At 33.3% G+C, this 14,649-nt stretch overlaps 1 protein-coding gene across 6 annotated transcripts in view; it reads right to left on the bottom strand.

The window, feature by feature from the left end:
* The window catches only part of HCN1 (hyperpolarization activated cyclic nucleotide gated potassium channel 1), a gene marked incomplete at both ends in the record, with an annotated part of 345,716 nt that overhangs the window by 276,355 nt on the left and 54,712 nt on the right, over positions 1 to 14,649 (bottom strand). For all 6 annotated transcript variants that reach the window (XM_080933839.1, XM_080933840.1, XM_080933841.1 and 3 more), the window contains one exon: positions 11,771 to 12,194. In XM_080933839.1, the coding sequence (XP_080789965.1) occupies positions 11,771 to 12,194 (424 nt within the window). The remainder of the gene's footprint in view (positions 1 to 11,770; positions 12,195 to 14,649) is intronic.

Below are 14,649 nucleotides of genomic sequence, written 5' to 3'. Positions count from 1 at the left end.
TACATAAGAGCTATAGCAATTGTGCCACGAAGCACAAGACCTGTGTAACCTCAAGCCCTACCAAAAGTAAAACCCAGCACAGAAAAGGAAATTGCTCAAGAAATCCCTTTCTTTGCTCAGAAGCTACTGGGAAAGGAAAGAATCAGTTTTCTAATAGGTGTAATCCTTGGAAAGTAACACCTGCTATACTCCAGGGAAAACAAGGACCAAACTCTGCTTTCATACAGATAAATACAGATAAAGATGATGAAATATTCACTAATGAGTACCAAAACCAGTCTTTTCTGAAGGTGGTAATTACATATAGAGTTCTGTGACACTTATGACTTGGAAAAATTTCCCATTGTTACCAACCTGAGGTTGTAGGTAATTTCACTATCTGATGCTTCCCTTAACTCTAAAACTAACAATAGCAATAACAAAAAGTAATATTAATAAACAATTATATGATCAAAATATATTTTATATTTTTGTGTAATATTTATATATTTTTATACTTTTAAGATTTTTTATATTTTCAAAGAGTGCATTGGTTTTGCTCATGTAATCTATTAGCATATAGATTCTTCTTAGAATAGCATTAGTGATTATAATGACAGCCAAATGTAAGACGAGACTTAAAGCAGGAATAAGAGGACAAGGTGAAATGTAGTACATGTGGGTGTTTAAATGTAAAGACAGTTGACAATGTTGAATGGGACTGGTGTTTACAAGTACTGGGTAAAGTATTTGCTGATGATTCTTTATATCCCTGGATATAAAGTTATTTTAGAGTATTCTTTAATCTTTCCTTACTGTTTACTTAGTATTTATAATACAATATGTTCTTACTATGAATCTCTTGAAAGAGTATACTCTAGAAAAAATGGAGAGAGAGAGACAGAGAGAGAGAGAGAGAGAGAGAGAGAGAGAGAGAGAGAGAGAGAGAGAGAGAGATTGCATGACAGAGGATATTCTATTATAAAATATTTTGATATATTCTATAGGCAATGGTTTTAAGTTGATCATATAGTCACAGTTCAGAAATTAGCTACTAGAGAGAATTATATCAAGAATTACAATATTTTATTGGAACACTAGTTTGGGGGTTTTCTTATGAAGATTCAGTTTTATTTTCTATACTAGAGACTTTTTTTAGTTTTTCATTTTTTTATTGAACAACTTTATTTTAAAAAACAAAGATAAATGTACAGATTTTAAGCATTTTTGCATAAAATTATACGAATACATTTTTGTCAGTGCTTGGGTTTTTTTTTAAAGGTTTGATAGTGTGCATTAAGATCTTACTAGTTACAATGAGCAAAAAGTACATGTAAAACAGGATGTAACCCAAAATTAGTCAAAGTTTTCTTGGTGTATAAGAATTAAGCATAATGTTTTTTTTTCTTTTCTTTCTTTTTTTTTCTTGAACTTCACACAGTCTGTGAGTTGTTTCTGGGGTGTTCAGAGTTTTCTGGGGTTAGTATCCAATTATCAGTGACTACATATTATGTCTGTTCTTTTGTGACTGCGTTATCTCACTCAGGATGATATTCTCTAGATGCAGCCATTTTCTTAAGAATTCCATAAAGTCATTGTTTCTGATAGCTGAGTAGTACTCCATTGTGTAAATGTACCACAATTTTTGTATCCATTCATCTACTGGAGGACATCTGGGTTCTTTCCAGTTTCTGGCTATTATAAATAGGGCTGCTATGAACATTGTGGTACATGTGTCTTTGATGTATGTTGGAGCTTCTCTGGGGTATATGCCCAGAAGTGGAATAGCTGGGTCTTCAGGTAGTACTATGTCCAATTTTCTGAGGAATCGCCAGACTGATTTCCAGAGTGGTTGTACCAGTTTACAACCCCACCAACAGTGGAGAAGTGTTCATCTTTCTCCACATCCTACACTAGAGATTTTTGATCCATTCAAAATAATGACTCAACTAAATGGGAAGGAGCAGATAATTTCTTCAGTAAAATCTCGAAGACACTTAGAATGCGATAATCTTTGTCTTCAACAGTAAGCAAACACTGGTAATTGCAACAAATGGAAGTCTTGCAAAAAACTTCTTGGTCAATCACCAAAACAGCTCACGTCTTGACAGAACCTCTATGGCATATATATTTTCTCATTTTCATTGTAATTCTCAATTTCCTGTACCTATCCAACTTGGATAAAGCAATATTTCTTAGCTTCCTGTCAACTAGTAGCCTGCTAAGACATCTAGGAAGGGCTCAAAATATATATGAGGCTTTATAGGTGATATTCCAGTCATTACTGTCACAATTCCAGAGAAATGTCTGATAGCAGAAACTTGAGGTATATATTATTTTTAACATGATTTTACAGTCAGTGAACACATAAAGTAGGTTAAGTCTATACATGTCCTGATATTATTTTAGTATTAAAACTTTTTATGAGTCAATATCACTACAAACTAGAGATTCTTCAGTAATTTTTCCAACTGAAATTTCCTCTGAAAATGACTTACATATAAGGTACCTATTAATTCTCAGTTCTAATCTCTGGATTTTCTTATTGGTATATTGCTTATCCATTTATTTCTTTGAAATAGTACATATGCAAAAGTAATATATTAATATGGCATTGTACACATCCCTGCCTATGACCAAATTTAGTATAAACACTCTTTATGACCTAGTGAGTTAAATAAGAGTACCATAGTGCAGCTACTGTGGTTTTTACTACAAAACTGCCATCAAGAGACTCCAGATATCCAGAAGCCTGACTCAGTATCCTTTACATTAAGATTTCCTATAAAGAAAGGAAGGAAGGAAGAAAGAACAAAAGAATAAGAGAAAGAAAAGAAAGAATACAGAGGAAAAAGAAAAAAAAAAAACCTGGCAGACTTAACTGAAAATAGCCATTAGAATTAAATAAGCAAAAAAAAAAAAAAAAATAAAATAAAATAAAAACGCACTTTCTTTTCAAACTGAGATAGGACTCCTCCAAGACAAAATTAAAAGCCCATAAATGAACAAGAGGGGGAAGCAAAACTAATATTTTCTCAGTTATTACACAGTATAACTGAGAGAATGTGGTTTTGTTTTTCTTACAATCTCAAAACAGTTATAATAGGTCTTAAAACAAATTTCTCTGACAATTTTAATATACTTAAAACATTGTGATTTGCTCTTCTAATATAGAATCAATCACTTGAAACACAAGCACTTTCAATACTGTATTATGAAGATGTGAGACTGTTTTGTAAAAAAGACATCCATAAAATTAAGAGCAGGAAAAGAAAATACTGAGTTATATTTATTTTTTCATATTTTTGCTTCATTTCATTATTTTTGATAGAATGCCAATTCCCCATTGTCAATTAAGCCATGTCCCATCATATCTTTCTCATTGAAAAACAGGTGTGCTAGGTGTGAGACCAATCAAAATGGTCTTTTCCACTGTGTGATTACGAACACTTCCCCACTGTTGGTGGGGTTGTAAACTGACACAACCACTCTGGAAATCAGTCTGGTGATACCTCAGAAAATTGGACATAGTACTACCTGAAGACCCAGCTATTCCACTTCTGGGCATATACCCCAGAGATACTTTAATATACAACAAAGATACATGCACCACAATGTTCATAGCAGCTCTATTTATAATAGCCAGAAGTTGGAAAGAACCCAGATGTCCTTCAGTAGATGAATGGATACAAAAATTGTGGTACATTTACACAATGGAATACTACTCAGCTATCAGAAACAATGACATTATGGAATTCTTAAGAAAATGGCTGCATCTAGAGAATATCATCCTGAGTGAGATAACCCAGTCACAAAAGAACAGACATAATATGCAGTCACTGATAGCGGGATGCTAACCCCAGAGGCTCGCACTGCCCCAGAAACAATTCACAGACAGTGTGAAGTCCTAGCAAAAAACAAAACAAAGCAAAACAAACAAAAAAAAAGATTCCCATGATTTATTGGAATGGTTTATAATTCCAATAATTGTTTATACATTGGTTATATATGTATATTTATAATGTATAATTATATGTATAATTGTCTATGCATTTAATTTGAAAAAATACATTTTAACAATATTGTGTATATTTACTTAAAAAAATAAAAACTTTTCTAGAAGAAAAAAACGTACAAAATTAGTGTAACATGTGTGTACACTAAGTAATCTCACAGTGGAAGTTAGCTTTCAGTTAAATACATTGTGCAAACTGTGTCTCCAGCATTCATAAGCAATGGTATCTGAATGTTCAGTCTATTTCAAACTGTTAGTTCTTAAAATGTATGTTGAGCGTGAAGCTAAAATTTGTTGTCCTCAATTAACTTTATTCATGAATTACTTCAGTTCCCTACTTAGTATATATGGGGCAGAAGTAATGTATAATAGCATTTACAGTGATTCTAGTGTTGAAAACAGCAGAAGATACAATATTCAAATTTAGCCAGTTTTATTTTTAAATGTTTTCATGTACTTATTGGTTACTGTATTTATTTACATTTAAATTTTATCCCCTTTTCAGTTTCCCCTTCACAAAACCCTATACCCTCCTCCCTTCATCTTGCCTCTATAAGGGTGCTCCTTTACCTGCCCACCCTCTCCTTCCTCAGCAGCCTACTGTTCCCCTATCCTGGGACATCAAACCTTCACAGAAACAAGGTGATCCCCTACCAGTGATGCCACAAAACATGTATAATGATAATTTATATGTCAGTAAACATTGATTCTAAAGTCTATTCAAGAATATTAACTCCTTAAAACAATCCTATGGGGTTTGGCAGCAAAGTTATAATTACTCCCTGGTGCCAATGTGCATCATGACATTGATTGATCTTCTCAATGACTTCCAAAGTCTTGCAATATTTACCCAGCTTCATATGTAGAAAAACACTAGTTTAAAAGTGTCTACATTTAATATTTCTTCCTTTGGAGTCCTTTACCTCATGCATATAAATCATATCTTTTTCTTTTGCTTATATTAATTATATCATAAATGCTTCTAATTTTCTGTACAAGACTTATTTTTCATTGTCTAAACAGTTGCCTTTCTGGTATGGTAGAGCTGAAGTTCTCATGAGGGTCTAATCTAACTTATTAAGCAAGAATTTGTACAATTTTATTTATGATGCTAGGAGGTAAGAAACAGGAGATCCATGGTTCTACATTATGGAATTATAATCAATAGCTGGAAAAATACATCTGAAAAGAAATTAGAGGAGGGGTGAGTTTAATAAAGCAAAGTCACAAGAAGTCAAACCCATCATAGATTCAAACTAGCTTTGTTTGACAGAGTAGTTAATTCCACCTCAAGAAAGTGATGTTGATATTCAGTGTGACAGACTAGGGACCATATTGTTGAAACTTCCCTGGTACAGTTTCCCTGTCATATATAGAAGACACTGTCTTACAGTAAATGTTCAGTTTATTTGGTTCTTATAATTGCTTGATCCTGTCTTACTCGATGTTCACTGAGCACAATGTTCAAGGGGCACAGGTTTATAGATGTGTCACGATTATGATGAGACTTTTACTACACTTTGGAAATGTGTACATTTCTGTGATGATCTCTGTCTGTTTCATGCCTCTATATAAAAATAATAGTTTAAGAAGAAACGGTCATAAATTTGAAAGGAAATAGGTGAACGTAAAGGAATTGTAGAGTGAGAGGGAGGAATAAAATTATGTTAAAATTGATACTCATGTGCAAAGTTTTCAAAAAATTAAAATTATGGATTAGGTGAGGTTGATAAAACTAAGTTCTAGAAGAAAATGAATAATATTTACAAGGAAAATAAAATAGTTTTCTGACTACCTAAAAAGTTCATCATGGTTGAGAGTTAATATTCATAATACTCCAGGATGAATTGAATTTGGCTCAAATTGGATTCCAAGTAGTCTATAATATTGTGTTTTATCCAAAAGGTCATGAACAGTTGCAGAAATATTTCCAGTAGATCCATTATAGAATATTTGCTCTAAAAATAGCACTTTGGGGTCAAGTGAAGGACAAATAAGAATGTGCTATATAATACAGTTATGAGGCTATTCCAGAAATACAAAGGAAAGAAAACTCTACTTGGCTTGTAAGAGGATGACGCTAAGATCAAGAAGTGAAAAGATGGAAATCACACTTAAGTAGGATACACAGAACTTTATTGTTGTCTTGAGAGCCTGAAAGAAGAAGAAAACAAGTATCTCTCTCAGACTTCTGGTACTAACAAGAAAAAAGAGTGAAGTGGGTGAGAGGCAGGAAGGAAAAATGAGCACACTAGCTTGAGGGTATGAGACGTCTCTGTGGAGGTCACACTCAGACATATGTCCATGGTACAGTTCTGTGACTTTGAATATGAGTTATATGGCCATTTCCAATGGCTAATCATGAGAGCACAGAAAATGCAAATGGCACTGCTTGACCGAAGTACACGATGCTCAGGAAATTGGATGTATTAATAATAAATTAAGAAACCAGAAGATTTCAAGGTTGAACTTATATTCTTACCTACATTGGAGTTTTCTGAGGCTAGAGATATGACTCAGAAGTATTACCTGATTTTCCACAGGATCTTAGCCCAGTTCCCAGCACCTGCATGGTCATTCACAACTGTCTGTAACTCTGGTTCCTGGGATCCTAAATCCTTTTCTGTCCTCAGAAGTAATCACTTATATGTTCCACACATATACATAGAGGCAAAACTTCCATTCAAATAAAATAAAATCCTTAATTTTTTTGGTGAAGAAACCAGTTGGATTATATAGGTATGTGGTCACTGACCAAAGACCATTTGGAAATGATGGAAATGATTTTTAATATTTTGAGACAGTCTTTCTTTTTACTAGTAGCATTGACTCTTTCCTAAGCAGCCTCCCATCTCCTGAACTCTGTCAAAATAATATGATGTTAAGTGTCTTGCATAAAATATCTCAACAGTACCACACCTAATTAAATATTAGCACGAATTCCAGTCTGTGCTTCCAAGCTCACTCTGCAGATACACTGTTGCTCTCCTAAGCAGCCTGTGCATTGTATGTTCAGTATGGTACTATACTCCACAAGCTTCTGGTTCAGTTTAGTGTTCTAGACTCCACCTTAAGACACAGTTCAAGCATCTTGCAAAGCTTCTTGGTGTACAGTGGAAATTGTATCCACTGCATTTAATGGATTTACCACTTAGATCACCATGTGTGAAACAGCATGTTCAGTGATATACTGTGTTTAGAATCCTGTCTTAATACACAAGGACTCTCAAGGGCAAAAGAACAGGGACTGTTCCATCTACATCCCCATTTAGAGAAAAGAAAAAGACAACACATATAGCTAAATATCCTGAACTGAAGTATTCAAAGCCAGTATATAATCCAGGATGGGCTGTTATAACTGAGTGCATCAAGAAGAATACATTCAATAAATGACTGAATCGATTTTTAAAGGCCAGATTGGGGGGGGGCGATTTTTCAATCTGAAGTGTTCCACCAGCAACATTATAATAGTGTGAAAAGCCATTACTTTAAAGTATAGGAAAGCTAAAATTAAGCAAGTGTTAGCAATGTTAAATTGAGTCAGTGTGCTGAAGAGCCTTGTAGGTTCATGAAAGAAAGCAGATTGGACATGAAGGGTAAAAGCAAATCTCTCTATATTCTAGACTAGGGAAAATTTAGGCAAACATTTTATTTGCTTATGACAAGACTTGAAATTTTATGTGTTTTCTAAAAACAGAAGTGCTTAAAATATATTGAAATGTTTAACAGGCAGATAATTTATAGCAAGAGTTGAGTTTTAATCTGTAGCAAATGACATGCTAAAATTAACCAAAACTAGAAATCAAATTTTATCTTAGTTCCCTATAAGAGTAAGTATCCTTAACAATTCTGTGCTACTGTTCATAATTAGTAGATATATCGCTCTATGTGATCCAACATCACAATCTAGTATTAATTAGTAGAACACCATAAGATACCAAGATTTAATCTTCTGCAACTGCTCTTCCTAAGGTGGTCACAGCTACAAGCCTCCCTTCCTGCATCAATGTGCATTTATTTCATTGTAATATGCCTAAAACCCACAGAAAAGTAGCAGGAGACATGAAATGAGACCCAAATAAACTGTGATGTATAGAAGAGTGCCAAAGTTACTAAATAAACATGCATTGGCCCTCCATCTTCTACATCATTCATGAAGAAATGCTCTGAGTATGTGGGACACTGAAAACTACAACTGAATATCCCTCTACAAGAAAAAAATAATTTTCATCAAATGTTATTTGTCATTAAGCTATTTCTTTCTAGGGATCATGGTTTTCTCTTGTCTTAGTCTTCTAAGTAACTCTGGCATTGTAGTTACACTCAATAGTAACAATAATCAAGGTGATATTTATGCTTTCAATTAATATTGTATTAGGCTTTAAAAAGGTTCAAGGGTCAACTCTCTTTGACAAAAAGACTGAGGTCAACAGAGAGGTCACTTGAGGCTTTGAGAATCCTTTACTTTTATACAGTGAATAATCCCCAGTTCGCTAAGCTTTTAATCTGGTCTTTATCTCTTTAGAGGTTTGTGATCATCACAAATTGTTAATAATGGTCCATTTAATTTTCAAGGATTTCCTCACCATATGTGTCTTTTTGAAAGGTCATATAGAATTGTTTCCCTGTATTGGATTATAAAACATAGATCAAGCCTGGAGGTCTGGCATACTTGAAATAAAATGATTTCAACGAATTAAGAAAATGAGTTTTCAAAAAAAAAAAAAAAGCAAATGTACTCGTCTATGCTAAGTTTTATACTAATGGAAAGATTATATTAAAAGAAAAATTTGTAGGCCAATTTATATATATATATGTATGTATGTATATATAAAACCTTGTTTCAACGAGTTCAGTGTTTACACCATTAATCACTAATCCTATAAATTGACTTAAGAGTGTAACTTCAACCTCTATACATTAATTTCAGGGCATTTTAAAATTGATCATCCCCTCTAAATGTTTTCTTTTGCACATTTACATATAGCTCTAACGGACCCATAGGGGTAAAATTTAAACTTCCTGCATCTCATTCATAAGATTTCTCTAATTTATCTGGCTTCAGCACATCTTGTATTTTAGTTGAACTAATCCAGGCTGTGGGTGGAAAGAAAATGCATCTCCAAAGCTGAACACGGTTCCCTATAGCAGACAGCTGCTTTCCTTGCGAATGATTCATTTAGAACAGTGGCAGCTTCCAGACTTCACACGCAACTTCCCCAAGTATGCTGAATTTAGCATTAGCCAGCCTGGTACTAAAACACTCAGATTTCAAAGCCATGTGAGTGAACTCTTATCTTCCTCTGCAGTCTTAATCCAAAAGCTCATACAGCTACTTCTGATGACTAACTTGTGGTTCTACGTGTAAACACATCCTGTTGGCATTTATGAAAGTCAGGTGGAGATGTGCCAATTTGAGAGTAATTCAAGGCTTTTGTTGGTTGGTTGGTTGGTTTTGCTGTGTGTGTGTGTGTGTGTGTGTGTGTGTGTGTGTGTGTGTGTGTGTGACTATATTTTAAATTATGTAGGTGGAATAAATGAATTTATATTAAATTCTCGAGTCTGATTTCCATTTCTTAGACTTCACTATGAATATTGCTAAGCAGCCATTAAACATTCATGATATATATTATTATATGGGTATATCATATATCCAAGGAAACATTCTTAAGCTAAATGTGCTTCTGATTCATTTATTACCAAGGTCATTTATTTATAAGAAAGATTTTGCAAACCCACAATGCTGCCTTGAATGTGTGTGGTTAGCAAATCACTGTAAGTGCATATTAAATTGCATTTTGCAATAATGATGTCAGACAGCTGATATTTCTGAATGATATCACGGGCACCTTTAAGATCCTGTTGTGCTGAAAAGACCTAGGTGCTGGCGACTATGCCAGTAACAGAAAATGTTGGTGTTAAAGAGTGTCCTCTCTGACCACATGCTCTGTCACTTTATCTGATAGGGTGCCATCTGTTCATCCTGCTGCCATTCTCTGGGATAACTGGGTTAAGGCTGAAAGCCCTTAAAAATAGTCACACTGTCTCTTGTATTTTTTATTGCCTGGGCAGCTCTATCCATGACTTTTCTCTCACCAGCTATTCGTCACACAATTATTGTGGCCTTGCTTTGAGTGTTACTGTTGAGGTCTATGATGTTGCAATGAGCACATTCTCAAGTAAGTAAAGCTTCACTTAGCTCCTTAAACAAGGTGTAAAGTGATGAGCTTAACGGGTACAAAAGTACAAGCTGCAATGAGGACTGTACAGCTTCACAGGTGAAGAACATGGCTCTGGAGTCAAATCGCCAAGACAGGAACCCTGGCAAGGAATGGGTAGTGTGTTTAGCTATCATTATCTGATAATAGATGCTATCTCATGAAGTTGTACAGAAGATTCAGGGAGCTAATTTGTACAAGGAAACAAAAATCACTTATCAAAATAACACAAGCTACCCCCATCCATATTGGGATATTATCAGATTCATCTTAGACTATCATTTTCAGATTCATAAAAAGACTTTGAAAAGTGAACGTTAATTTTCATTTCTTCGTGTATACTATATATAGAAATGGTACAAGTGCATCCAGTTTCTCCTGTATGATTCATCTCATTTTTAATATAATCCAGTTCTATATGTTAAGAATAATACACGTTGTTGTCTTTATCAGTGTAGTATGGATGGTTTCATTACTGTATGCCATTTACTAAAATTCTATGAACCAAAATGTCCTAGACAAGCCTCCATAAAAACAGTGCTACAACTGCACAGAAAGCAAACAAAACTTCTATATTGTGACTTTTTAAAAAAAATCAACCAGCATGTCTGTAGGAGTTAACCAATAATCTCGACTCAGTGTAGTGCTTTCATTAGTGTTCCATTGGGTTCTCTGGAGGTCTTTTAATGTTCATTCTTATGCAAACAATCAAATCCATTTCATAATTAATACAAAAGGCAGTGCTTATAAATAAAAAGCCAAAAAGAAAGAAAAACATTAATATACTAGTTGTGGAAAGAGGTACCCATTTGCTTGATGGTGGTATATTTAACTCGGGCCTTTGGAAGCTTGAGTTGGCAGGGCTCTTTCACAACTCCACCCACTGTCTAAGAACAGCAGGTGCCCTATTCAGCAGCAAAGAGGTCTGGCTGGCTAGAATCACTGGATTCAATCCTTTGTATTTTCTATGTAGTTATTTCCTTTCAAAATTTCTGGGTTTTACTCTTGTGAAATGAACCAATTAGAAGAAAATGTAATAACTACAGGAAGAAAAAACAATGAGCAACTTTAGTATGCTGAATTAAATTAGAATTTAGAAAAATTAGAATTTAGAATTTAGAGATAACCAAAGAGACAATGTATTTTCCTCAAAATTAAATCCACTGAAATTCCTGTATTATTAGAAACATATTCTAGTATCTTTTATATATGATGACATACTAAATTACACAATAATATTCTGTAGATCTTTGTCAAAGATAAATTTGACATATTTCTCATGAGTAGAAGAATTTCCTAAGACATAAGAGAAGTCACAGTGGCTAGGATAACAAGATGTCAGTTAAAGTGTATTCGCAAATAAATAAAAAAGTATTAGAATGTTTTATAATTATTAAGTTGACTCAAATGATTCAGATGTATAAATATCACTTAAATACCAGAATGAACAACTCTGAAAATTATTGTAGTTCATTAAACAAAGCACATACATACTCAAATAGTAATTATGAAAATCCCATGATAGAGTGACTTTAAGAAAGAAAAACATGCAGCTTACCTCTTCCCACTGGTGTATGTATCTAATTAACCTTGAAAGGCGTAATAAACGCAAGAGACTGAGAATTTTTGTAAATCTCACGATACGAAGTGCTCTGGCTGTCTTGTAGACTTCTGAATCCATTCCTTTCTCTACGATAAGAAAGATATAATCCACCGGGATCGATGAGATGAAGTCCACCACAAACCAGCTTTTTAAGTAATTCATCTTGATTACTTTTGGGTCCAGGATGATTTCAGAGCTGTCTTCATTGACAGTTCCAGTCCTAAAATTCATGATTAGGTCCAACAGGAAAACTGTATCTGATGCAACATTGAAAATAATCCACGGTGTTGTCGTTTGTTCTGTGAAGAATGTGATTCCTACTGGTATGATGACCAAATTTCCAACCATCATTATAAGCATTATTAAATCCCAATAAAACCTGCAATAAATAAGAAAAAGTTGCAATTTACAAAGTAGAAAGTAATTGGCCATTTTCCATTTAGAAAACAGTTATTAAAGATATATAGAAAACTGAATAAGAAAACAACAAAAAAAACGTATTTGCAAACATTATTTTTTCAATTGACTGAACATTTATTTGAGAGAAAAACTAATAATTTACTAAGGTAAGGCTCTATAAGAAATGTTGTAAAATTAATTGGTATAATTCGTTATGCAAATAAACTTTTTAAAAACCTAATAGAGAGCTAAAAATAATTTGCACATATGATTGATGCTAAATATAGACAGAATTTTTTAAAGTAAAATTTTAAAATAAATACAAGTTTGCAAGTTCTGCCTTTAAGTCTTACTAGTGTTTAGAGGTACTTGGAAACACTCTGTATGTCAGGTTCATGATCATACAAAAAATTAAGAAATAATATATAGAGTATTCTAAGAATTTCATTAATAAAAACATCTAAGAACACAACCTTAGTCAAGTATAGATTCTAAACTTAATTACATAAAACAAATGCTATGTTTGTCTTTGTTCCAAATAATGAAAGATAACTTGAGGCAGAGATTGAAAATAAACAGTCTCTTTTGGGTGTGAAGCATGAACCAGTTTTTTTTTTAATTGAACAACTTTATTTTAAAAAAAAAACAAAGAAAATGTACAGATTTTAAAAGCATTTTTGAGTAACAGTATATGAATGCATTTTTGTCAGTACTTGATTGTTTTAAAGGTTTGATAGTATGCCTTAAAATCTTACTAGCTACAATGAGCATGAAGTACATGTAAAACGAGATATAACCTGGAAATAGTCAAAGTTTTCTTGGTGTGTAAAGATTAAGCATAATGATTTTTTTTGGCCTTTGTTTTTCTTGAATTACATTTAGTCTGTAAGTTGTTTCTGGGGTGTTCAGAGTGGTTGTACCAGTTTATTTCAAGTGAATCATTAATAATGATAATGTTGGCAAATATTCTTTTACAGACAATTTCTTTTCTCATAGAGCTCATTTTCTCCCATAGTTAAAGATAATAAGTGGTGTTGTGTAGATAAATTAGTAATATTAAGAAGAATTCCAAACTCAACTATGTTTATTGTCTCTACACACTTACTTCCCATTAAGAACTAAGGTGAACCAATAAAATTCAATTCCCCTTTCCTCTTTAGCAATCCCTCCCTAAACTTGAAGACCCCTGCTCCTGCTCCTTATCTCTCTCTCTCTCTCTCTCTCTCTCTCTCTCTCTCTCTCTCTCTCTCTCTCTCTCTCTCTCTCTCTCTCTCTCTCTCTCTGATATAACCTAAAAACAGTCATCTATAATGCAAACCTTTAATTTGATTTGTTAGCCCATAGGTAGCTCTTCACAATGCTTGCTTTTACAATGTAATTCCTAAATACTAAATGAATAGTTCTCTCCTTTTTGTCTGAAAACTTAAATATTTGTCACCAAGAAAAAGGGAAGAAATGATGGCTTAATTCCTGACAGTGGTATTTATTTCTTCTCTACATATTTGAAGCTAAATCATGGAATAATTCTATCTCATCAACTCCTGCTTAAGAATCATTCCCAAAAGTAGTAAAGAAATCGAAGCCTTAGACAATTAATTCTTTTGATGACTTTTTGTGTATTATATACCTCTTTTATACATTCAGAACCACAGTGTGATACTTCTGGAAACTGTCCGTGGTTTGCCAAGTAATACCACTTCAGGAATGATTAACATCAGTAGAAACTATAAATGGTCGAGCATTTTATTTAGAAAAAATAAAATCTTGAAAATAACAAATTATATTTGAGAGATCAGTTCTTTCTTTTGCAACAAATCATGGTCATGAATACATAAAATGGGATATATTAGCTAAATTCCCTTTGATAACTATACTCAATCCTCACAATCATGGTTTAATTTTTATTTAAAGCCTTTCCATTTAAAAATCGCATTAATTGCCCTAGGATGTGGTAAATACTGTCAGAAAATAATATAGTGTCTTTTCTAAAATCTGGGTCCTCTTTTTAATATCCTCAGTGAGAACATTCTGAAATCTCCCAAGCCAATACCTGAATATTGATCTGATATGTACTCAGATTTTCCCTATTATCAACAAGAACATTTAAACTGCTGTTGAGAAAAAAATAAATGGTTTTAGTAAGTTTCACAAAAGAGAGTCCGCATTTGAGCCTGATATTTTTAAACCTTTTAACATTTCAAAAGGAATGAATTTATTGCTCATAAACATTAGATGGAAAAGTATCAGCACAGGCTTACACAAGTAATTCAAAGTAATATGAAACATTTTATTTCTACCTTCTTCTTTCTTTGATTCCTTTTATTCCTTAAGAACTGTTTCCCTCACATTTTGTTCTGTCTGTCTGTCTGTTTTAGAGACAAAGCCTTATAGAGACCATATTAGCTTAAAATGCATTGTGTATCAGGGGATAGCTT

Source organism: Micromys minutus (assembly GCF_963924665.1).
Source record: "Micromys minutus genome assembly, chromosome: 20".
Classification (NCBI taxonomy): domain Eukaryota; kingdom Metazoa; phylum Chordata; class Mammalia; order Rodentia; family Muridae; genus Micromys; species Micromys minutus.
The sequence above is the reverse complement of the archived record's forward strand: the minus strand, read 5'-3'. Positions and strand labels throughout refer to the sequence as shown.